This window comes from Frieseomelitta varia, unplaced genomic scaffold (genome assembly GCF_011392965.1).
Source record: "Frieseomelitta varia isolate USP_RPSP 00005682 unplaced genomic scaffold, Fvar_1.2 scaffold_866, whole genome shotgun sequence".
Classification (NCBI taxonomy): domain Eukaryota; kingdom Metazoa; phylum Arthropoda; class Insecta; order Hymenoptera; family Apidae; genus Frieseomelitta; species Frieseomelitta varia.
In genome coordinates this window covers 116,073-142,423 of record NW_025110663.1, presented here as the reverse complement: position 1 = coordinate 142,423, position 26,351 = coordinate 116,073, and the positions used below count along the sequence as shown (strand labels likewise).

The window sequence follows — 26,351 nt, the reverse complement described above, 5'->3', positions numbered from 1 at the left end:
TTTATAATTTAGTACATGTCGACGTGTTATTTCTTGCCGTTCAGTGAAAACCTGATGCATTCACCTGAAAACAACGAACAAATTATTTAAATAATTATTTAGATATTGCACAACATATTTATGTCGTTTGATTACAATTTTTCTGTATCTTTTGTAAATAACGAATAAAGAATAATTCTCGCAGACAAATGTTCGTTATCCCCGGATGAAATCGTAATGCGACACGTGAGTATGTAATCGTAAGAAACGGCGTGATCGTGCAGGAGCAAGACATCTAAAAAGAGAAATAATTTCAGTAGAAACGGCAGATCTATAGTTGAAACTGCAAGGCACTGGACTATAATATCGAGGGAATATGAGTTTGCGAGACGTGTATTGTCGAACAGATTTGTAACAATTGCCGTCTTTGATACGGTTCAGAATAGACCGCGGTAGGTGGACGATTCTTTTTCTTTTTTTTTTCTTTTTCTTTTTTGTTTCGTTCTCGCGCGAACCTTTAGAAAGTGGCGAAGTTACTGAGACGTTTAACGATAATTTATATCATCGCGAATATTGTAAATCGCGCCGCGAATAATGGCACCATTGACCGTGATAAACGAGTCTTTTGTGACCAATAACACCTACCAATTACTTGACGATAGATTTACGAACGCGGTGCGTGTAAATGTTATTACAACTACCGTCGCAGCGGTCTGTAAAAGGAGTAATAAACATGTAAGCACGTTTACACGTTCGGGAACATTAACAGTCGCACTTTCAAACATCAATCGCGAACAACGTGTCCTTTTAGCATGAACAAAAACGCTGGCCGAGAGAGAGAGAGAGAGAGAGAGAGAAACTCACAGGAATTCGCATCATTTGGAAAAGGAAAATAACGTATTAACATTCGCCGGTACACTTGAATAGTAATTAACCAATTGACGTTGTTTCCTATAGTTTTCCTATTTCTTTTTCTTTTTTTTTTTTTTTTTTTTTCCCCCGATGGACGTTGTTCAGACGTTTCCCCATCAGTCAATTGTGTAAAAGTCGTTGGACCTTCGTAACGTGTAAAAATACGTACGTTTGATTTCAGGTGCAAAAGAAACGGCGAATCGTCGCGAGGGTTCACTGTCGCAACATCAAAAACGAATGTCCAGAGCTGACGTGTAAAGAGCCAGTTCTTCTTCCAGGCCGGTGCTGCAAATCTTGCTCGAGTGATTTCAGTAAGTAATAACGTCTCTTTATGGACACTTGATGTTGAATCTTGCCAGCGGGCGTAGTTACATATTTGTGCTAATTTCTACGTAGATGTTGTCGTTGAGAATCATTTGCCTCTGCGGTGCATGTGCAGCAGTAGCGTGTCCTTAGTTAATGCGACGGTATCTGCGAGATAAGAGGCTACGCTATAGTAAAGTCTCCAGACTTTGTTGTATCGCGTTACCATTTTAAAAGAAACGAGTCTGTTTTTGCTCATCGTTCGCATTAGTCAATTCTTACGTTGTATTTGAAATGCACGTATCTGTCAAACAGAGGCGTTATTAATTCCACTTATCAGACTAGCGATCATTGCACAGAATAAATTGGAATATATAGTCGATTAACTATAAATTGCACTCGCACGTCGAGAATTTTTTGTCCCAAATTGCAACATTTTCTCAGTTTTAACCTTCTAAGGACGGGACATTTATATCCCCTTTCGCTAGTGGACGGATTTAAATCGCCAGGCGAAGTTCAATTTTACATGTTTTCGTATAAATTATTGTAGTTCCTATATTTTCAAAGTTAATCAAATCGAATAAAGACTCGATATATATATCGGACATTATATAGGTGTCGATATAATCGGACTTTAGTACTTGGAAGGTTAACACTAGAACTACTAGAAATGGTCAAAATGACTAATTCATAATTCTTTTTTTAGATATATTACAGATGCAAAACAGTGTGTTTGTATTTTAAGTTATTTCCTTTATAAAATACACGAACAAAAGTTTGTGTATTCCATTGTTATTCTTATTTTTTTTCACTATTCTATGCTCTTAAGTCCTTGGTAGTTCTGTAGCGACCTCTACTTCGAAGAATTTAGATCAACGACATCTATGTTCCGTCGAGATGTGTATTTAATATAAACAATAGAATATTTAAAAATGGCTATTAATTTTATTATCATGGAAATGTTTACTGACACTTATATTGTAGCCATAGTAGAAATTCTTCATTCGTTTATTTCGTTATTTAATTTTCATTCATAGAAATTATTCGTTATTTAACTTCCATTATGTAATCTTCATTAAATTATTAGTAATTGTATAGTATTTGTAATATTGATAATATTTTTATATAAACAACTAAAATTAATTACGGAGTTTCTTATTTATTTGTAGTATTGTGATATAAATATAAATTATCATAATCTAACTACAGTTCTAGTGTTAACTATATATTTAAATATAATCCAGGCAACATAAATGATAAGTTTGTTACCTCTTGATAATTTCTATCCAGTGATATCGTACCGACGAGTTCCATAGAGAGAGAAAGCGACGAATTTATTGTGTAACGGTTCGGTCACTCGTTATGGTCCGCGAACCAGTTGCCAGCGCAAGGGGTTGAAGGACGGTGTTAGACAAGAATGAATTTCAGCAACTACTCAACAGAGTTGAAACGAATCGAAGCTTGCATATTTCACGAAAGGACATAAATGTATCGAGATACGGGGGAGGTTTTAATTAGAGTCGAGTATCAATGACAATCCATCGCCCCTTTTTGTTTGCCTCGTTGTCGACTTCCAGGAGTTTACCTTTCTCTTTTTCATTCTTCACCGGTCGCTTCTACGAATGTCTTCTCTGTCAACTCGATTCGATTCGATAATCGTAACTCGCAATGCTATGTAATCATGATCGACCGTCATCGTACCGGTACCTTTTAGTCTCATTATCGTCTTAATGTTCGAGTACTTTTATTAAAGGATTAGTAGATCGATGCGTATGTGTTTTCTTTTTCCAAGTACTATAAAATAAGAGATTTCAACTTATCATTATCATTTGTTCTTTTTACGCTCTAGTTTTTTCGCTCTTTTCTTTCACCACGACGTTATCTTTGGTTCTGTTGTTCTCAAGTATTTCTCTCTGCGACGACATAACATATCTATACAACATCGGTGAAAATCAAAAGTTTTGATTGGGCAGATGTTACTTGAAAACATTAAATATTGGAAATATTAAATAATATTCTATACGACAGACAATCTAGAAGCTACATTTACAATTGTACGCGCAATTTAAGAATTTCATTATGTATGATAAATACTGGATGTCAAAAAGTAAAACGTATCTCGAGATTTTCGAACGGTAATGGTAATTTTCATTCGTTTCTCTACTATTCTTCGTCAATTGTATTTTAGTGGATGGGAAAAGTAACAAAGGTACAGTTCAAAATAATATTTACCAAGAAATTGCTTCTCTAATCGTACCATTAGATCTATGAGTCATACATAGATGACATAAATGTGTGTCACTCTCATTTCGCTGTTTAGCAGTGCTCTTCTTGCATCATGTTCGTCTCACAAATATCACAATCAGAATAGGAAAATTTGTGTATTATTTGACAGAGAAACGCAAATTGCAAGAATGAAGTATTGTTGATGTATATTATAACTCAAATTCATGTGTCTTGTAGTTATTTTTTTCATTCGGCAAACTCTGCAGTATGTGAAATATCACGTGCGAATGTATATGTAACTTTTGCTGGAATATTATGGGATTTTTGATAGGTTGGCATTTCTTTTTTCTTCCTTCAATGGATTCTTATGTAGATTAAACAAAGTGGATTTTTATATCATCGTTAATTAAACATGTAGAATTACAAACGAAGTGAAGAAGATACGATAATCAGCTGAAAGTAACGATCGAATATTTAGCAATCTCTTGCGAATGAAACTCTTACGAAGTAGCAAAATTCTTTTGCAAATATAATGGCTCGTAATGCACTAACCATGTATTGACATTAAACGAACGATAAATTTGTCATAACCAGAATTTTATTATTACTCTTTCAAAGTATTTCGTAACTCATTAATAACGATACAAGTATTATTCATCGTAAAGCGTACGTTATTTTCTATCTACACGTGCAAGAAGTTTGTAATAATAAATGAGAATGAACGTATCATTAAAAGGGGATCGAAAAAGTGAAATGACGTAAATAATTCAATGAAAAACCAACGCGTTTCGTAAATGATAAAATTATCTTTATAAAAAGGCAAGCGAAGCTGCGGGAAAAAGCAGTAATTACCACAAGCCAACCATTTGTAAGATAATTGAGCCGCGCAGAAGAAATCGATGTTGCATCTAATGTAACTTTGTGATCTTTGCTGGAAAAAAAAAAAAGAAGGTGCTCGCACTCGATAAAAAAAGTGTCTACGTCTCAGGAATCCTGTGTTCGCATAAACAGATGAAAAAGATTGCTGCTGGTTTTTATGAATTCTTTTTTTCTTTTCATGTTTATGAATTTTTTTCTTTTCATGTTTATTAAATATTTTTCTCCGACAAGTATAAATTTCGTAGCGAAACAACGTTGCAAAATAGAAATTATCCTTGGTATAACATAAATCTTCACGGTCTGTTAACCTCTTGCGCTAGAACGCACGTCGAGAATTTTTTTGCCCCAAAATTGCAATATTTCCTCAGCTTCGAGTATAATCCCGACAAAACATATATAACAATAAATTCATTACTATATAATAATAATAATTTCTATCCAGTGATTCAGTAAGAAAGCGACGATTCATTCCGTACGGTTCGGTCACTCGTTACGGTCCGCAATCAGCATTCGCACAAGTGATAACCCCCGAATTCGAATTCTATTGTACGGAACATCGACATCGGTGTTCTTCAAAATATATATATATATATGGCGTTGATAACCTTTTCTCACAGTGAGGTATCACTTTCAAGAATCGTAATTTATTGCGCATTGATAGCTCGACGATTTCTCCGCGATATGTCGCGGCCGTATTATCATCGGCCAGAAGCGTCGATTAAGACCGCCATTCTTGAACAAGCTTGAGGAAAAGCTCGATAACGCGGCCCGGCCGACAGGCTGTCTCCGGGGAAAAACGAGCAAACAATCAGCGAAAAGATAACGCCTCGGCCACACGCATACGTTTGCCATAACCAACTTTTTACAATTGCGGCCGGCGCAATTTATTGGTTACTTAGAATCAATTAGCGAGCACGCATTTATTAACCGTCGACACACTCCGCTGTCATTGTCCGCGAGCATTTCTATTTCGAGCATCGCCGACATTTGCCATCTTCCTTTTTATTATTTATTATTCTCCTTTCGCAACGTCAATGAAAAATTTGTCGTCGTTCATCACGCGAGCTTCTCCGATGACGTTACGGCGTTATTTTCGCAGATGCACGTGAGAAACGTCAAACTCGCGTGTAACTTGTAATTCTACGACGAGTAAAATATAGCGCTATTTGTTTGCTAGCTACTTGTGAGTCACAAAAACTTTCAATTATCCAGGAAACATTATTATTGCAGGAACGATATTCCACGGTTCTTGTTCCCGTGAAAACGTATCTTCCATAGACTAGACATCCGTGATGTTTACGATCGAATGTTACAACGACCAAGAAACACAAATGTCAAAGAGGCGCTGTCTTGTTTCTTACGTAAATAACGTCGATATTTCTAATAATAAATCTAGCAACAGAACTGGCAGAAAGTGAATGCAATTGCTAAACTATGTAATTATCGCTACCAACATTTGCCCCGCTGTTATTTTACATCTGTAATGAATAAAAAGCACGTAAACTACGAGTACACTAAAAAAAAAAAAAAAGATACGTCAATTGAGGAGAAAGATACAGTCGCATGTGGCAGATAAATGAAACAACAACCCGTGAGAGAAACCAAATGAAGCGTAACCGGCGTAGCGGGAAGGACAGTTAGTAAAGAAAAAAGCAGTGGAAAAAAGTTGATGATAAAGAAACGGTAGAGAGAAAAAAGGGTAGAGAAAAAAGAAAGAGAGAAAAAAAGAAGAAGAAGAAGAAGAAGAAGAAGAAGTAGAAAAAGAGAATGGAGAACGGCGTGTGGAGAGGAAGAGGAGTAGGAAGATTGGTGATCGGCGGTGAGCAGAAAGAGAGAGAGAAGAGATAGGTCGGGCGCCACGGTTTAGCGCCATGGCGCCGGCTATATTACCGCATGGCGTCACTTCGATTAAGCCGTGCAATCTAAATGTAAATATTAGCATACGTAATGATCGGGCATAACGCGCACAGGAATGAGAATAGACGAGAGGAGACGCGGCTTGGCGGTGGGAGGGTTGGAAGGTCGAGGGAGAAGCAGCGTGGGAGGAGAGGGAAGATCATTGCGAACCATTCCTCTTTCAATAAGACTGACCAATGCTCTCTCGTCGCTACTGGCTGCCAGTTCATCTCTTATCATCTTTTATCCTCCCGATATGCTTCATCATCGTTAATTTCAACGATGTTGTCTGCCTCCGCTTTCCCATTCTTTCGCTCCTTATTGTCTTTGCCAAGCCTTGCTGTCCGGTTTCGTATCTCGCCTGCCATTTTTCAGAAATGTCGATAGTTGGCTTTCTATTTTTTTTTTTTCTCTTTTTTTTCTGTTTTTTTTTTTTTTTTTTTTTTTTTTTTTNTTTTTTTCCTGATTAATGTAAACGAGCACAGCGTCGCGTTGCAATGACCAATCAATGATGTAAGAGCATGTCCGTATAAAGAAATTTGTCCTAGTGTTCAAAAGTTTAGATCAAGTTTCCTTTTTCGCAGCTTTTTTCCTCGAGTTGATCTCTCATTTCCATTCATCCGACATGGCTGGTATCTTGAAAAACCAGATTCGAAAAGGTCGTCTCAAAGTCCAAGAACTAACCTGTTATGTGTAACAATATTTTCGCACGTTTAAAAAAATCGTATCATTATTATCCTGGTGTCACAGAAATATCCGCGTCTGAAAAAAATTATTAAACAGTAATTAATCGAAAATATTAAAATAGCTAGGAAATAAAAAAATAACTAACTAGTTTCACAATCAACAATCTTTAGCGCAAGTATAATACTCGAGACGTTCAAAATGATACAACACTAAAATGGTAGGCTGTGTACAATGTTCCGTCACGAAGTGAATAGAAAATTCTCTGGACGCCTGATAAAATCTATTTCCCTGTTTCTTTTTTTCGAAAAGTATCGCCTATCGTCGCGGGTGTAAAATTTCAATGCTCAAAAATTCGTTAACCCGTGTCTGCCTTCCTCCTCCTCGTTCAGTGTCATCGTAATCGTTGTCATTCGCGTCGTCGTTGTCTGGCATGCTTGTTGCCCCCTGCTGATAGAAGGTGAAGTCTCCGACGATCACCAATACGAAGGCGAAGCCTCGCGAAAAGAAACTGTGACCTGTGAGCCCGTCGATTGGACTGTCACATCGATTCTCATCGACTTGGACGATGAACGACAACGTGTTCCGGATGTCGAGGAGATGCGAAAGCAATCGTTCCATTCATTGGATAATGACGAAACTCGTTGAATCTCCCGCGTCCATTCGGGAAGGGCAATGAAGGGTCGAGACGTCGAAACATGCGCGTAATTAGCGTTGGATCAATACATGACCCTGTCCATTTCGCCTGTCCCAGCCAATTATGGTAGATCGTTTGAAATTGTATTTTCATTACAGTATCTTTTTTTTTTTTTTTTGAAAATTTCTTTGAACGTCTTCTGCGATTTATATCACCGTCATTTGGTTATTTAGTTGGTTAATTAGGCAAATTAAAGTGCCGCTCAGTATCGATTTTCGCGTGAATGCTATTAAATCAGTCATAACTTTCTTTTCTAATCGCGTAAAAGATTTGAACTCAACTCTCTTCGCCGGTAATAAGTGTTTATAACAAATTGTACTTCAAGGTTTAACGTGTGCAGGTTTCCTGGTTCATCGTCTTCCATAATGATTTACATTGTTAATCAGCCAGACGTAATTGTTAGGAATATTAATTTTTTTGGCGTGTTCATTTGACTCTTAACGTAATGGGAAGACGAGAAGAAATTGTGGCGTCAAGAGCCACATGGCTATCCAGCGGTACTGCATGCAAAACCTTCGGCGACTTCGCAGCTCAACAACATCATCCCAGTTTACTTTACAATTACGCCAGTCTAAATATAACAACGTGTTATAATAATTATGCTTCCTTTGCCTGCGTATTTCTTCGTCAAACACGCAACCGAATATACCGAATATATATATTTTTCACACGTGCTGTGTGGCACAATTTGGCAATTTTAATTTTCGTGAAGAACAATGTTCGAAGAAAGTGCCGTAAAAAAAAAAAAAAAAAGAGAAAATAATCGCTGCAACACAGTCAGAGATAGATGTCTCTGCAGAATTCTCTGAAAACGAATGTTCGTAAATCGAGGGGTTAAGAGGCGTAGAAACGACGTCGGAACGGGTAGAAAGGTGAAACGTGTCGTGATATTCCGTGGCTATTGGTGGCTGTCACTGCCACGTACTGTACATATTCCAATTAACGTATCCGCGCGGCTGGTTTGGCGCGGTATGCGCCATAAAAGTAACATTCAAAGTAGCGGTGGTTGGCGCCAGCCGCCTCTTTTCCTACCCCACAGACATTCTTTATGGTCCGTGCATATCGTGGCTGAAGGATTTTTCTACGTTTGTTTTTTTTTTTTTTCCCTCCTTTTTCTTTCTATTAGCATTTATCCTCTCTCTTCTCTCTCTCTCTCTCTCTCTCTCTCTGCTGCCTTTCCTTCTCTTCTTCTGCCTTTCTTCTCCATCGATCATTTATTTTCTGTTGAAGCCTCAATGTGCCGCCTTGTAATCGATATGTCATCACACGAGATCCCTCGATTTCTTGATCAAAGACGCGACACGCGGCTTGGAACGAAGCTATATATATATATATACCACGCGTCCATTATCCTTACGCGAGAAGAATACGAAAGACTTCATCTCCTCTGTGTACATCATAGTGTCTGGCAAAAATATTCAAACACTTGCAGATATTTTTTTTTTTTTTTTTTTTCATTTAATTGCGCGTGCTGTGCGAGACATGTTAGAATAAAGCAGTTGAACAGAGGAAATTGAGAAAATTCACCAAACTGCACATAATCACTCAAATTTTGTCGATGATCGTTGCGACAGTCTCGTTACAAATGAAATTTGAAAATATTTTCTACGATATATATACAAAATACATACCCGGAACTTCTCTTCAGATCAGTGTTGAAATATCTTTACGACTCAGTTCTTTTTTTCTTTTTTTTTCAGAGTAGTTTATGTTTGTCTCAACATATGCTCGTCAAAATGACCTGTGTATAATGAGAACTTTCTCGCCAGGGGGAGAACGGTGCACATACGTAATCGTTTTACGAGGCAGTAAAATAAACTTTCGTACCTTTCACGTTACTAGAAAATGGAATTTTCTTGGAATTTGAACGCCCCGTTGGCATTTTCGTACTCTTTGCGAGCAAATTCGATCGTTTATATCCGTGTCTAATTGTTTTCAATGGGCCTCCAAAACATTTGAAAAAAATAACCGAAGGCTTAATCTGCTTCTCAGAGTCTAGAGGAAAAGAGTTTTCGAAAAAAGAGTTTCGTTCACTTACGAACTCTAAATTTAGATGGATAATGCATAGATGACTCGAGTAAAAGATTAGAAGAAAGAAAAAAACAAATGATTAGATTGATGTTTAATCGCAAAGAAAGAAGAAAACGCTTCTCAAACGCTTTTTTTTTTTTATGTTGCAGGTAGCGACATAGTGCAGGATTTGCCGGCGCAATTGTCATCGGAAGAAGAGGAACGAAGCCTAAAACGTAATGAAACCCACTCGTTCACCCTGAGATTCAATTGAGCTTTACTTTACCTAACTTTACGTCGCACTTTTCTAGATTTTGGGACGCTTCTAACCGGCAGAACGTCTCAGGTACTGCGCCGCGATGAACCAAGTCCGACCTCGATGTACAACAGTGCCTACAACTATCTGGCCACTGGCCGTTTCACGTTTCACCGGAAAAATCTCTACTATTCATTTTATTTGTCAACGTCCACACCTCGTCCGAGGGGCATACAGTTTATCGACGGGTCAGGAAGCATTCTAGAGGAACAGGCGATCGATCCGATCGGCGGAGTGTATCAAAATGCAACGGGGAAGCTGTGCGGCGTGTGGAGAAGGGTTCCCCGCGATTATCGGAAACTGTTGCGCGAGGAGCGTTTGCACGTCTCCTTTATATGGGAACCATCGGCCACCTTGACTGGACAGTTGTCCCGTTATCGTACTTTATCCACGGAGCAGTACACCTCTTTGTTGGAGCCGACAATGGGCGTGGATCGTTCGTTGATGTCCGGTGCAGGAGCCACCGCCATAGTTTCAGCCTCCTCGGCGTCAGCGCCATCTATCCACGTGTCTTTGGTGTTCAACGGCGTTTTCCTACCTAACGATGTCTCTGAAGTGCCGCTGATAGTCCAGTTGGAGCATGTGGAGAAGGACTACGTGGTCCTGCGAGAGGAGATCGTGGTGAAGAAGCCCTCGAACGAGTTAAACTTCGGGGAGGTCCGCAGTGCCTTGTCCGGAGCGGATCTCCGTTTGTTGACGCGAGGGAAACTCTCGATCAGCATAATGTCGAGAAAGGACCCTCAGGCGCTTCGATTAGCCGGAATAGTGGGCCCGCGTGCAAACTGCGAGATGTATCAGACTCTGCTACTTTCAGAGACACCATCGGCAGCCTCTGGCCTAGCTTGGGCGTTCTTGGATCGTGCCGGTTCACTGCGTTACGGTGTTCAACTGATAGGTCTGGAGGAAGAGAGTCCTTTAGTGACCTTGGTGGACGAAGGTGGGAAACGTCGTACCGAGTTGGAAGATCTGACACCTTCTCTTTTCGAAGGCCTAGCTAATGGCTCGTTGGAGCGTCCAGGGCCACGTTTCCTCGAACCTCTGTTCAACGGAGAGCTTGCGGTTGTTGCTGCCTCGCACGTTGGATCCATGTTGCGCGGCCGGCTGTTACAAAGACCCGTGGCTGACGCCAGAGACACTGCTGCGCCTATTTTGCTCAGAAGGCTGTCCCAGGAACCTGTACACCCTGGTCCAGTTGGTCTAGTCTGGACAGCCATTGATCTAGACTGTTCGTTGCATTACGAGCTTGAAATTGCTGGATTCCCTCAGACGTCTTCCACGAACAGCCACGAACCACGCACCTTTCGACTTTATCTGGAAACGATGCCCCTAGTGGTTCAAGGAGCACCTGTTGCTAGAAGATTACTGGAAGAGTTCACTGGGTACATTTTGGAAGGTTCCGTCACCGGTCTATCACCGGTGGAACTGTACAGAATTGAATCTGGCATTGGTTTCCTCGAGGTGACCGACAAACAGGCCGAAAGGATTTTGAAAGCTCCGTTCAAGGCCAGGGCGCCGCTCAACTGTCTTCCTCATTACGCGGATAACGACGTTGCCTCGGTTGTCGCCTACAATCTTCAGCCACCCAAGTCGGACATTGAAACCGGCGCGTGTTTCCACGAGACAAGATTCTACGAAGAGGGAACTCAATGGACGTCCAGCACAGATCCGTGCTACATGTGTCACTGTTACCGTGGACTGTCACAGTGCGATCCAGTACCCTGTCCAGTTCTCACCTGCGCCGAGGGCAAGCAATTGAAGCCTCCTCCTGGTCACTGTTGTCCTCTTTGTTCGAGTATGTTGTTTTCATTTTCAGTTTCTTTCTTTTTTTCCTAATTTTCTATTATTAGGTATATGTATTCAAATTTTAAGTCTATAATAGATATTATCTATATATATATATATATATTTAGGTATATACATACAGATATATATTATAATATAATACAAATAGATATTATCTATGTATATATAATATTTAGGTATACATATATATATATATATACAGATATATATTATATGTATAATAGAAGTACTGGGCTGAAGTTTAAACACAAGAAGAACCATGTTTGAATTGCTGAGAAGAAGAAAGCTTGGTCTTGAAAAGATTCCCTAAAATAAAGGCAATAAATCATAGAACTTGATCATAGACCTTGTCGCGTCTCTAGAGATTTCTTTACATAATATAACCTGACTCTCTGTTAATTATTTTTAAATGCTTATTTGGAATTGTAATTGAGTCTTCATCTTTTTGAATTACCAGAATTAGACCAGAATTCCTATAATCGCGAATAGCACGTGATAAACACGTGGATTAATTATCTTTCCTTCTCGACGGTGTCACTTCGATAAACACCTAAAGGAATCAAAGGAATTCAATCCGATTAACCAAGATACGTTCCACGAAGACAGAATCAGTCATAGTTAATCACGATCCTTTTTAAATCGCTTCTCGATCACGATGTAAGACAAACTTATTTCGCAGCGCGTTGAGACTCGAACGTCAAAGTTTTTTTATTTGTTTTCCTTCGTCGATTTGCGATCGATTAATTTAATTAGGATTAAAGTAGTTATAAATTACAATTACAATAATGGTTTTGATTTTGTTGACAAGCATGGTACTTCAATGCTATTTTATTTAGCACATTACTAGCAAAATGGCGGGCTTGTAATTGCTTAGAATTTAGGCAGACAATATATTGTATTTTCTTTTATACATTTCTCATTTTTTTAGCTAGATCATTAGCTAAAATAAGGCTTCGATGATCTTAATCATAATGCAAGATTAATTACAAGCTAAATTCCTTGTTGATGAATTCTTTATTTGCTCGTTTATCGGTGATCTGATTCTAAAGCGTAAAACTTAAAAATGGAATGTCAAATGCCTCGGGGGGGGGGGGGGGATATTCATATTTTCACCAAGATCAATTTATCAGTTACGCTGCAGCCACATCAGTTCAAGAGATAAAATCTTATTAGTCAAACTTGTTTCGTCATTAATTCCGTCATTGACCGAATAAGTGGAATTACCATACCAGACGGTTGCAGGATAAATTAAGCCGGTTTAAATGTTCCTCCAGCTTCACAGCACGATTGATCGATCAAACAAATTGAAAGCTTTGCCATCATTTGACGTATCTCGATAGAGACGTATCAGTCCGGTTGCTACCGGTCGAGAAAAACCAATCCCCCTTCTAGCCGAATCGAATTAAAGCAATCCGTCATTTTCTTCGATCCGATCGGTACATCGACGTTCTGCTGTATCTAATTAAATTGGCTGCAACGCTCGGTTCATCCGGTTTCATTATCTGTTGCGCTTATTTGTTTCTTAACCTATTGCGCTGGAATGACGTGCCACATTTTTTTTTGTCCCAAATTGCAACATTTTCTCTTTCCCGTTTTATGTATATTTAAATGTAATCCAGGCGAAACGGACGATAGGTCCTATTACTTCTTAATAATTTCTATCCAGTGATATAATATCGACGAGTTCAAAGGAAAAATAAAGCGACGAATTATTGTACACGCTTCGGTCACTCGTTATGGTCCGTGAATCGAAGTTGCCAGCGAAAGGGGTTAAAGTCGCTGGTATATAGCGTTCGCTTCGGTATTTCAGCTTGTTTTGTACAATCGAGCCTCGATAAGTCGATAAAAATATCTCCGAGTTATACGGAATTTCGTTTTATTAAATTTTCAAGTAAAAGAGGTTCAAACGAAATTCAACTTGTAGCTGCTTCGTTACGACTGTTGTATGTATGGAAGCTTAAAGGAAGACACTTAAATGTCCATTTGATTAAGTATTCATGTTAATGATCAAATCAGTGAGCCTAACTGTTTGTAATTTGTATTAGATCGACACGGTTGGTACATTGTAGAGATGACAAATTTGTGGAGGTAATAGAAGTGATAGAAGTTTGATTCATACGTAAAAGTAAACTTCGATTTATAGAGATTTTCGGATTTTGTTTGAACTCGAATTGCAGAAACACGAGTCAAAATCAATTTGCATCTCTTTGCACAGCGGAGCGGAAAGAAATGAAGAAAATTTTCGATCGAATTATCGAGGTTTGATTGTATGTCAATTTTGTGGAAGATTGTTTCCTAGATAGTTCTATACCTGTTATGTCAAATACAACACGTTGATTAATAACGATTTTGATTAAGAATAACGGAATGTTATTCGTTTGCATAGCTCCAGGAATTAACATGAACGCAACTGGAAAGAATATCAGCACAGTGACAAGAAGTTGCACGCTGGCTGGCCAGTTTCATTTACCGGGAGCATCGTGGCATCCATATTTGCCCCCAATGGGATTTGATACTTGTACAATTTGCACGTGCGACGTAAGTTTATCATACTGCTTTATCTATTCTTCTCTTTTTCTTCCTCGTGATGAATTTAATCGACCATTAAAAATTATTGACACGGAGTAGTATCCTATTTAACCTCTTGCGCTCGAATGACGTGCCACGCACGTCGAGAACTTTTCGTTCCAAAATTGCAATATCACCTCAGTTTTAAGTATAATTAAGTAAAACAAATGTAAGGAAAACCAAATAGTAAATTTATTACTCTTCAATAATTTCCATCCAGTGATATATCATACCGGCGGCGAGTTCGAAAAGAAAGCGACGAATTGTTGTGTACGGTTCGGTCACTCGTTACGGTCCGCAATTAGTTGCCAGCGCAAGGCGTTAATTGGCCGTATTCTTTTTGTTTTAAATTAAGAAACAACTGAGGAAAGAAGGAAAATTCTGTCCTCTGTGAAATATTCTTCAAGTCATATTCGTCACTTAAGCAAGGCATGTATGCAATTCAACGTTTTGCAGAATCAACAGTCGATAAATTCAATTCAGACAAATTTCAAATGTTTCCCTTTTCCCCTTTCACGTCGGCGCCAGTTTCTCTTCTGACTGCACTTCTGTAAATATTCGTCAACCTTAGGTCGAATTTCGAAACGTGTTGGAATTCAAATGGTTCCCCTCCCATGATCGCGGAACAGAGCGCTAAATCGCGCACGAGGCACGGTGTTCGAATTCCACGCCAGTCGGCTTTTTCTAGATTCTTTGTTTACCTCGTTACCACCATACATTCACTCTCGTCGGACAGAGGAGTTTCGTAACGATTCCAGCATCGGCGTCGATCCCCTGCGACACATACATCAGTATATATTATAATGCGCTCTCTCCGTGAGCAACACCCATATAAAAGGCACCCGTGCAAATGAAAAATTCAACTAGACACTGGGGCGCGCTCGCGCGAGTTCGTTGCGCCACAGAAGAATGCGGTTGCTCTCCGCCGAGTCATGAAAAGGAGCTGCGCATGTTGCGAACGCCTGCCGCGATCGACAATCGGTGGCAGGCCTTTCTAAATAGATATTAGAGGATTGTTTGAAGCCATGCCCGAGGGGACACATTGCACGAGAAGTCATGTTCATTACCCTGGAGATAAGTTGCTTTTGATTCGTTGCTTGTCACTTGATCAACAGCGCGCTTGATCAGCTCTGTCGCGCGTTAATGGGGAGAAACGCCGAGATGCAAGATAACGCGTTTCGTACATACACACGTATTGACAAATCAGCAGCTGATATACACGTCGATTGACCGACTTGAACTTATCGCGTGCGATGTACTTTTCGTACTTATTTCGGCTTCAATTAGCATCGGTGGAAGTCGAACGTGCGCGACGTAGTGTAGTACGCGTGGAAAGGAAACTGGAGCTCCGCTCCGACTTTCTAGCCCGACTTTTTCTCTCCCTTGTCTCTAATAATGTGTCTAACGTTTCTTGTTGAATCAGCTTAGACGGTCCAACCATCGTGGTGAAATTGTAAGCGTCGTGGAAAAATACTTCGATCTGTCTATGAAAAGATATGATGGCTTCGTTCATAGAGTTTTGGATATCCGTTTGTCTTTTGCAGCATGTCACGCTGGAGGTGAAATGCCCGCGGGTACAGTGCCCGCCGTTGGACTGCGACGAGAAATTCGCCTTTAGACCCAGTAAGAAGGCATGCTGCAAACAATGTCCGGCGACGACGCCTAGCCCGACGATCGCTGGCGATACGACGCGTTTGCCGCGGGATCAGGCGGCGTTATCCATCAAACGCACCACCGAGGAAATACTGGCTTCCGGCGGTTGCAAGTACCCCCTCGGTGGTCCGTACGAGAACGGTATGGAATGGCATCCACGAATTCACTCGCACGGGGAAATTAAGTGCGTCAAGTGCAGATGCAAGGTGAGAATCACTACAAATTTGATACCGTTTTTCTCAGGAAGTTTAAAAAATATCGATATAAAGTAATTGATTAGTAAAGTATATTAATATAAATAACAAAGTGATTTATTAGCAAAGCATATTAATATAAATAATAGAGTGATTTATTAGCAGAGTATATTAATATAAATAATAAAGTAATTTGTTAGCAAAGTATATTAATATAAATAATAAAGTGATTTGTTAGCAGAGTATATTAATATAAATAATAAAGTGATTTGTTAGCAAAGTATATTAATATAAATAATAAAGTGATTTGTTAGCAGAGTATATTAATATAAATAATAAAGTAATTTGTTAGCAAAGTATATAAATTTGTTAGCAAAGTAATAAATAAATAATAAAGTGATTTATTAGCAGAGTATATTAATATAAATAATAAAGTAATTTGTTAGCAAAGTATATTAATATAAATAATAAAGTGATTTGTTAGCAGAGTATATTAATATAAATAATAAAGTAATTTGTTAGCAAAGTATATTAATAAATAAATAATAAAGTGATTTATTAGCAGAGTATATTAATATAAATAATAAAGTAATTTCTTAGCAGAGTATATTAATATAAATAATAAAGTAATTTCTTATCAGAGTATATTAATATAAATAATAAAGTAATTTCTTAGCAGAGTATATTAATATAAATAATAAAGTAATTTATTAGCAAAGTATATTAATAAGTAACTAATAAAGTGATTTATTAGCAAAGTATATTAATCAGTAAATAATAAAGTGATTTATTAGCCAAGTATATTAATATAAATAATAAAGTGATTTATTAGCAGAGTATGTTAATATAAATAATAAAGTAACTTATTAGAAAAGTATATTAATATAAATTGTTAGTGAAGTATATCAATATAAAGTATACAAGTACATATACAGTTTCCATTAGCTATTTTTGAAACATTACCTGCTCAGAGTGTAGTACAGTATAGAAATGTGTTTAGCACGGACAGATAGAAGTTATTTGTATAAATAATTGTCTTGTCCGATATTTTCAGTCAGCGCTCGTTACGATTTTTATAAATTAGTCTAGCGCAACTAATTATGCATAGAGCTATTAATAATCTGCATCTCGCATCTCACGCTGCTAACTGATCCTAATCTAACTTAATGATTAAACACTGTAATGATTCGTCAAAGCCACAGTTCAAGTGACAAGATAATTTATTCGATGATATACATGAATGAAAAGTGTAACGAGAAAAATAATGATATTGACTCTTGTCTAGATCCTGCGTCTGTGCAAATGAAAATTTCTTCAAAGTAGATTGTTTTCTTAAAAAAATTGCTCGCGTGTTCGATTTGTCCGTGAAGTATTTCAAAGATCTCAGGCCTCTTACGAGTCCAAAATCAAGAGATCAGACGTTTGAAATAATCGCGGCCAAATTACTGTTGGCGCGCAACGCCGCTAAAGTCAATTGGAGATTGTTCGTGGTCGATCTACCATCGTTTTTTCTCCGCTTCGCGCGCGATAAGTGCGGCGAAGATGAGATTGCGTCGGTGCGTGAAAGCCACGGCCGAAGGATCGTGACGATTTTGCGGTTGCCGATTGGCCACCATTTCACGCGCGGAATGCGAATCCTTTCAATCGGTGGTTACGCTCGCGTGAATTTCGGGAGATGGTGATGACACGACGCCGCGCTGGCAAATTTACATTGCACTTGGCGAACGATCGTAAAAATAATTACGAGTTTACATATCTCGAAAAAGGAAAGAGATGGAGTTGATAGATTATTAGAATTGCCTGAGAATTAATTTTGCGAATTCGTGAATTAACGAAACGTGTGAATAGCAAGCAAGAAAATTTCAACGAGTCTCACGGTCGACATGCAATGCTGTAATTTCTTGATTTATGAATTTACCCAGAAATCAGTCGCAATCGTCGGTGTACCGATGCACTTTGTGGTCGCAAGAAAATTGATAACCCGTACGTGTGCAATTTGGCGAAGCTGTAAGAAAATAAAATACGATTCGTAATTTGTCCGTTACGCGAACCACGAGGAATACTAACGCCACACAACGAGTTCTAACCAGATGCAACTGAATGAACATGTGATGCTTCTTACATATATACGTTATAAGCTTATGTGTTGGGAAACTTGTTGGGCCTGTCCGCCATTGGCGACGAAAAAATATCGAACATCGTTGCAGAGTTCAATTAGTAATTATGGATTTTCTTTTGACATTATATAGATGTAAATGACTCTTGTTAGACGTGTGGTGTTGAGAACGCAGGATCGTCACGGTACTTTACTCGGCAAGTGCGACAATTTCCGGTTTAAACGGATCGCTCTTACCCTCTCATCAGCCGCATTCCACTCGCACTTGAAGCTGCTGGTCTGCCCTGATCGAGAAGACACAACTTTACCACCTTGCCATTGTCGAAATGTATCGAATGGATACAGTTTTCCGACTTATTTACTTTCAATTGAAACGTTTAGATTTCTAAGCATGCATTTTAGGATTTAGAAATATTTTCTTAATATCATCATATAGCTTTCATCGTTCTCTCTTCTGTATACATGTTCAATAGTATCTTAGTAGTATTTCAAATGAGAGCTCTGCCCTTTCACAAACGTACGATTAAAAATTAAATAATACTTGGTGTTTTTTTTAAATAATCTGGAAAACCGGTTTCCATAAAACAGAGTGACTTTCTTTCGAATGGAAATGTATGTACAAGAAATTCAGGGGCGCCTTGATTTTTTTCGCAGTCTCGCGTATCCTTCTTTGGTCTCGGTGCAACGACACTTGTCCAGACATGTTCTACAAGGAATAAAGGTCGTTCAAGGTTGTAGAAGATTTTAAGACTAACGATACTTATCTTGCTAAAGGTAGCAAGATGGTAATGGTAGTTTGCACCTACCTAATGGTCGTTTGCACCTTTCTCAGTCACGAGCTTCAGTCACAAAAAAAAGCGACTACTATTTTTATGATTCATTCGCAGGCTGATATTAAACATTGGACGTTTCTTGAGAGTTTGCTGTACGAATTAAGAGTCGTTAACCTCTCGACGTGTTACGCCGGTCGAGAATCTTTTTGTCCCAAAATCGCAATATTCCCTCAGTTTTAAGTGTATTTAAGTATAATATCCAGACGAAACATAAATAACAATAAATTTATTACTGTACAATAATAATATTTCTATCCAGTACGATAACATATCTACGAATTCGAAAAGAAAGCGACGAATTATTGTACACGGTTTGGTCACTCGTTATGGTCCGCAATCAGTTAACTTCAAACACCCCAGAGCTACGGAATCGACTTGATTAACAGTCTCAGTAATTGCTATTGCTTCCTATGGAATAAAAGAAAAAGAAATAAAAGAAAAAAAAAGAATCAAGAGGAACGGAGAGATAGTGTTTCTCGCACTACGTTGTTTCATAATAAAAATTTCACACGTAATATGAATTATAATTTCACGTTTTTCAATTTTGAGAATTAAAAGGAACTTAAGTTGGAAGTATTCAATTTATAATTTGTTGAAAGATTCTCGACGCTGTTCAATGAACAGCTTTTCAGTAAGGGGAAAGAAATTCTCATGGGCGAACGTACTTCATTATGTATTCATGCGAAGGTCTTGTCGAAAACACGACTCGCGATTTGCTTTACTTTCGCTCGTACGACCCTCACGGTGTGTACGGCACGTTAGAAGTTGTTTGGCGGTAGCCCCGTTGTGATATCCAGACACGGTCAGAACCGGAGACCTTTAAGGATAAAACCTTTAAACCAGACTCGTTCGTCTGGGTCGGCCATTAAAAGGGTCCATCCATTACGATGAAAATGGAACGCGGCCACGGATCGCGCGTGCTGACACGGAGAAAAAAGTATTGTGCTTCTCTCTCTCTATCTCTCTCTCTCTATCTCTCTCTCTCTCTCTCTCTCTCGTGAGATCGCGAGATCATCTGCAAGGTAACTTCAAATCCTATCGTTCTATTCCTCCACTATGCCATTTCAATTACACCATTCCCTTTTTCTATAATTAACAGTTCGCTAGTTTAGAATTTTTAACAATATTAAATTGAAATTTGAAAATTGCACAGGCGCAAATATAGAATTTCACTAGTAGGTAGAACAATTGTTAGAAAGTTAATTACTACAAATAACTTTCTTGGTAAATTTTAGGTTTTTTGCCATACTACTATCGTAAGGTATGGCCTCCTACAAAACAACACATTCTTGATACAAAAACGTAACGTGACAGAAAGATTATTTATTTAATAATATATTTTAAATTTGTCTGTTTGTAAATTATAATAAATATAAATATATTTATAATTATAATGTATATAATAAATATTATAAATATATTTATTATTATAATATATTTAAATATGAAATATATTTATTAAATATATAATTATATTTAATATATTTATAATTATAATAAATATAATAAATATATTTATTTGTTTAAATTTGTTTGTTTGTAAAATGTATTTTAAATTATTTTGTTTAATGTATTTAATAATATTTATAATATAAATAAAATAATATTTACAACAATATTATAATATTTATAGTATAAATAAAATAATATTTACAACAATATTATAATATTTATAGTATAAATAAAATAATATTTACAACAATATTATAATATTTATAGTATAAATAAAATAATATTTACAACAATATTATAATATTTATAGTATAAATAAAATAATATTTACAACAATATTATAATATTTATAGTATAAATAAAATAATATTTACAACAATATTATAATATTTATAATATAAATAAAATAATATTTACAACAATATTATAATATTTATAATATAAATAAAATAATAATATTTACAACAATATTATAATATTTATAATATAAATAAAATAATAATATTTACAACAATATTATATTTATAATATAAATAAAATAATAATATTTACAACAATATAATACAATATAAATAAAATAATATTATTTTATTTATTTAGTAATATACAGAAATTTATGAAAATAATGAAACGCAACGCGCGGATTGAAATTGTTGAAAAATACTAAAGCGGATTTTTGTGTCTGAACGTGTTTGCAGAACGGCGAGGTCAGGTGCGACAGGAAACGATGTCCACGGGCGCTGTGCAACACAATTGCCCACCAAATGAAACGTGGTGAATACGTGGTGAACAGCGACGACTGTTGCACGGTCCAGTGTCGTCGGGCGAGGCGTCATCATCGGAACAATCATCATCATTCGGCTCGGCATTCCGTGACGCCGCGCGAACTTAGCTGAGTAGTTGCTGTTGCCGAGCTTCCTTTCGGACAATACGGTCCACGGTAACGTTTCTGGACCTTGTTCCCCTCCGCCATGCCGTAGTCGTCGTTATCATCGACTACATATTCGACTGTTTCAAAGCGACTCCAAAGCAACCAGGAAGCTGCGAGAATGTAACGGGAGTGAATTCCGATATTAATAGAGAGACACGTGTGTACGTTCGAATGACGAAACACGCCATCAAGGGAATTCAGACAGATGGTTTCTGCATTCTGCCAGAGCAGAAATATCGTTTGAAATATCGATAAGCCGTAAACGAAAATGATGTAGAATGAAAAATGTGGACGGAATTGTTATTAGGCGAGCGAGACCCGACTATTCAATTTACGAGATTAAACGAGGCGCCATCTAGGTGAAACAAAAGGAGCACAGAGATACTTCTTATGATTATGATTTTCCAGACTTTATCATTGAATAATCATCCTGAAGAAGTGTTTCGAGAGAGAATGCTTGACGCGATAATCAGCAATAATCGAAAAAAGAAGAAGAATCTCTGAGGAAACGATTGGTGCTGTGTTTCGTGTCTGAGAACGATAAATAGCAGCCGGAAGTTAGTGATCAGTAACACAGAAAGATTCGCTGGTTGGATGATCGGTAGTCATCGCAGGAAGCCGTAATAACGGCGAGTATGGCAAGAGAGGAAGGAACATGGATCGTGATTCTCATCAGACACTATTCTTACATTCTCGTCGCTTGCCTGGTGATTCGCTATGGAGTCCCTTGCAGCACCCACAACCAGACATTTATTAATCAATTGGCTCTCATCAACGGATCAACGGACCGGAAGCCAACTTCTCTCCATCGTCGAGCGATACATACATATACAATGTATGCATCTACATTCGTATATATATGTACATATGTGTATGTATATTACATAGTGGAAGACAGAAATTAGAAGAAGCGAAACAGAGAGACAAAATGAACCGGGAGAGATCATTATTTATTTATTTATTTATTTTTTTTTTTTTTTGGATTTTAATTTCGAGTTTCATCTCTTTTCCATCCTGTCTATCATAAATTCCTTGCCATTTAGTTTCCCTGTTAATTCTAACGTTCTTTCAAAGTGAATAACACTTTGATTTGATATGATCTTTTCCTCCGACTTCTTAATACTGTATTTTCAATTTTTTTTTTTTATGATACCTCCGTTCTCTAACTCTAACTCTTTAATGTCTAATTCACCAAATTGACATGCTTAATCGTTGATTCACGTTCTTTTTTTGCACTTTTGAGCTTAGGATGTCCTTTCTCTAATGTTTTAGGCTTTGTCTCACATCTAACCTGATCCGACCTTTGGCAGGATGCTCGTTATTACCGGCTTTGCTGCTGCTTTGACTCCTCGAGAGAGTTATTCTTATTATTATTTTTATAATCAAGCATTCGACAAGTCCTCGCTTCGCTACCTAGGTTCGATTTTTTTTTTCCTTTTTCTCTCCTTTTTTTTTTCTAAACGGAAGTTGACTTCTGGGGAAAGTTGAAAGTCGTGGCAGTAAATACAGAGCCCCTACCCACCAACCTCACCAAGTTACCCAACAACCAAAGAAGACTGAAGAACCTCCGATGGTGGCATCAGTTGTCATTTTAGCGCGGAAACAACGCTAAAGTTTATATCTCACACTCTAATAACTCCATTAAACTTATTACTACTTTAATATTATTATTAATATTAACATCTATATTAACGTCATTAATATTATGGATCATTATTCATCTTCATCAATTTCGTGTTCACTATTGTGTCGTCATTCATCTTCATCGTGTTTCGAATTCATTATGTTCATCGTCATTGAAAATTTGTCTTTGTTACAACTTTCATCATTATCATTGTCATCATCATTATTATAATTATTATTATTATTATTATTATTATTATCATCACCATCATCATCGTTATTACTATTATTAATGTTTCTATTAATATTTTTCATAGTATAAATAATTTCTCTATTATTTTATGAAATATTTACCTCTATTATTAATACTACATTCACTAATCGCGATTGTTATTGTTAAATATTAATCGAATGCGTTAACTTAATCGAAGCGGCCTGTAATCTCATCAAAACGGCTTTTCTTTTTGTAACTTATAAGCGTATTTATTGTTATTCGGTAGCGAGAGAGAGAGAGAGAGAGAGAGAGAGAGAGAGAGAGAGAGAGAGAGAGAGAGAGAGAGAGAGAGAGAGAGAAAGTGAACTCCATATTATCGTTAACACGAGATCTAAATAGTAAATCTCGATGCAAATTCTTTGTCTGTGATACAGAGAATTTCGAAAATCGAAGTTTGATAAGAATGTACTTTTAGATACGGATAAAACTGAGCGTAATCGTCATCTTTAAGCATGCGGGTGTGCGTGTGCGTGTGTGTTGTCGAATGAGTGTGCAGGCGTGCGTCAATTTTTTATGGACATGTGTCAACCGACGAAAGTGATTATATAAAAGATAGAGCATTGGCGAACGAATAGAAAATGATAATAAGAGAAATAGAGGGAGGAACGAGTATTTACAAAAACTTTACAACAATGTACAGTTCTCGCTAGTTCGATTCAATTTTGCCCGACAGAAGGAACTTATTTATATTACGCAAGGATATGAAACAAAATGTGAAGAAAAGAAAAGAAAAGAAAAGAAAAGAAAACACGTTTACAATCAGTCTTGTAACATTTCGTTTTGTTTCGCAATGGTTCATCGTTCGGGCGAAGGTTTCTCGTTGAGAAATTTCACGAAGTATAAAGAGTTCCGACGTCAAGCGGTTTAAATCTATATTTCACATGGACGTTCATATAATTTTCCTTTGAAAAATTTGCTTATTTAGTCTTCCCGAATTCTTTCTCGCCCATAAATTTCACTTCACGTGTACATCGTGACGCGCTGGTCACGGATTTGTCGTTCTTGTGCATTTCTTTATGATCTAGTCGAAGCGTCTGAGGTGTCCGTTTGGGCAAGCTTGCGGAAAACGAGCGGTGATCCGATTGCCAATGAAAGACGAGAAGAAAACACGGGTAGCGGTTTCGCGTGTAGCCGTGGCAGCTGGTAGGCGTGCATACACTTTCAACACTTTTGATATGGCATTTTTTCCGATAGAGCATGCACACAGGAGGCTGCAACCATTTTACATGGTCAACAGGTTCGAGACAACACAGTAAAACGTGCAATCTGTGTTACAAAGAGAGTTTTATTTACTGATTACGTGTTTGTGTGTGTGTGTGTGTGCGTGTGTGTGTGCGTGCGTGTGTGTGTGCGTGCGTGTGTGTGTGTAAAATATAAAACATAATAATACGTTTAATTTAACATAAAATGTTAAATTAAACGTGTATATTTGTATATATATATACAGGGTGTCCATAAAGTCTCTTTATAATTTCAAAAATTTATTACCAAGGCAAATGAAAAGACAGATAAGTGAAAATTATTACAAAATGAGACGTATATATTTAAGTTTCTTTTGATAGCCTCGCTTAATACACCTCTATATGGGCACATCATGAAGATGAGGGTATGCTACAGCGAAAATGGCAAGAAATCGAGTACCGTCTTGATATGCTTCGTGTAACTAATGGTGGTGTTTTAATAATAAGTGAGGCAAAAAAGAAAAAAAACTTAAATATATACGTCTCATTTTGTAATCATTTCCATTTATCTGTCTTTTCATTTGCCTTCGTAATAAATTTTTGAAATTGTAAAGAGACTTTATGAACACTCTCTGTGTGTATATATATATATATATATATATATATACACACACACACACACACACACAGACACACACACACAGGACGTTTAATTTAACATTTTATAAACGCCTTAAACAACGATCGATGCCAATATTTTTTGTACATAGGCACGTATAATATAGATATATTATAAATTAGGAGAATCACGGCTGCTATTAACATTACGATTATTAATGTCACGTCCCAAGGTGGTTTCTATAGCGAAAGGCGGGAAACTTTTTTTTTTTTCCGGACGCTGCACTCGTGGAAACGAGAAAGAGTGGGATCGTGTCGGTAAGGTAGGATAGGTAAAGATGGTAAAAAAGGAAGAGCTGATGGCAGCGACCTCTGCCTCAGACACGCTTTTCAAGACTGGATATAGAACGGTCACCCATCCTAGGACCGGTCTTGCACGTTGCGTGCTTAACCTGGCGTGATCCCCATCAATCCTTTTAGTTAGCTACACAGCTACTTGCGGCTTGTAAGAACATATGTTTGGAACTTTATATACAGGATGAACGAACATTCAACAGCAGATGAGGTCTTTATCCCCAATCTGGTTACCGGCCGAAAAAAAAAAAAAAAAATTAAAATTAAGATCGAAGCGAGACTATTGGGGACTTGAACGCGAAGACCTGCAGCGACGTAGGAACTCCAGGACGTCGGAAGACGACACAATTAATAGTATATATGTATAATTATGTAACGTCTTCGTGCCTTTATCAAACTCATAAATAACAAATTATTTAAGCTTAATATTAGTAATTATCCACATTATTTTATTTTATTTTATTATTAGTATTATTACTATTGTCGTCGTCGTCGTCGTTACGAATGATTATTATCTTCGCAGTTATTTAAAGCATCCGTGCTCGTCCCGTACTTTCCTGTACGAATGCAACGAACTCTCGTTCCTTTTTTTTTTTCTCTCTCTCTTTTTTTCTTTCTCGTTTTACTAATCAGTCGAAATTACATTTGCGAATATTAATTTGCGTAATGCAATCAACGCGAGTATCGAATGAGATAGTTCGTCGCAATCGAAATAATGAATAAATGATGAAAATTGATATTGTATTCGATATTGTATAAGTGAATGATTAAATATACAAATCTGTGAACGTAAATCTTTGAAATGGATGTCGCGCGACGATGTATGTAAATCATTATGTAAAAATGGCG

General features: G+C 37.4%; 1 protein-coding gene across 1 annotated transcript; it reads left to right on the top strand.

Moving 5' to 3' along the window:
- Positions 1-1,066: 1,066 nt before the first annotated feature.
- On the top strand, positions 1,067-24,222 carry LOC122536696 (dorsal-ventral patterning protein Sog; the record flags this gene model as incomplete). Its single annotated transcript, XM_043669269.1, has 6 exons — positions 1,067-1,202; positions 9,757-9,822; positions 9,898-11,694; positions 14,092-14,243; positions 15,818-16,132; positions 21,220-24,222. Coding segments are annotated over 6 exons (2,664 nt in total), but the record flags the coding sequence as incomplete, so codon positions are not given.
- Positions 24,223-26,351: the final 2,129 nt, after the last annotated feature.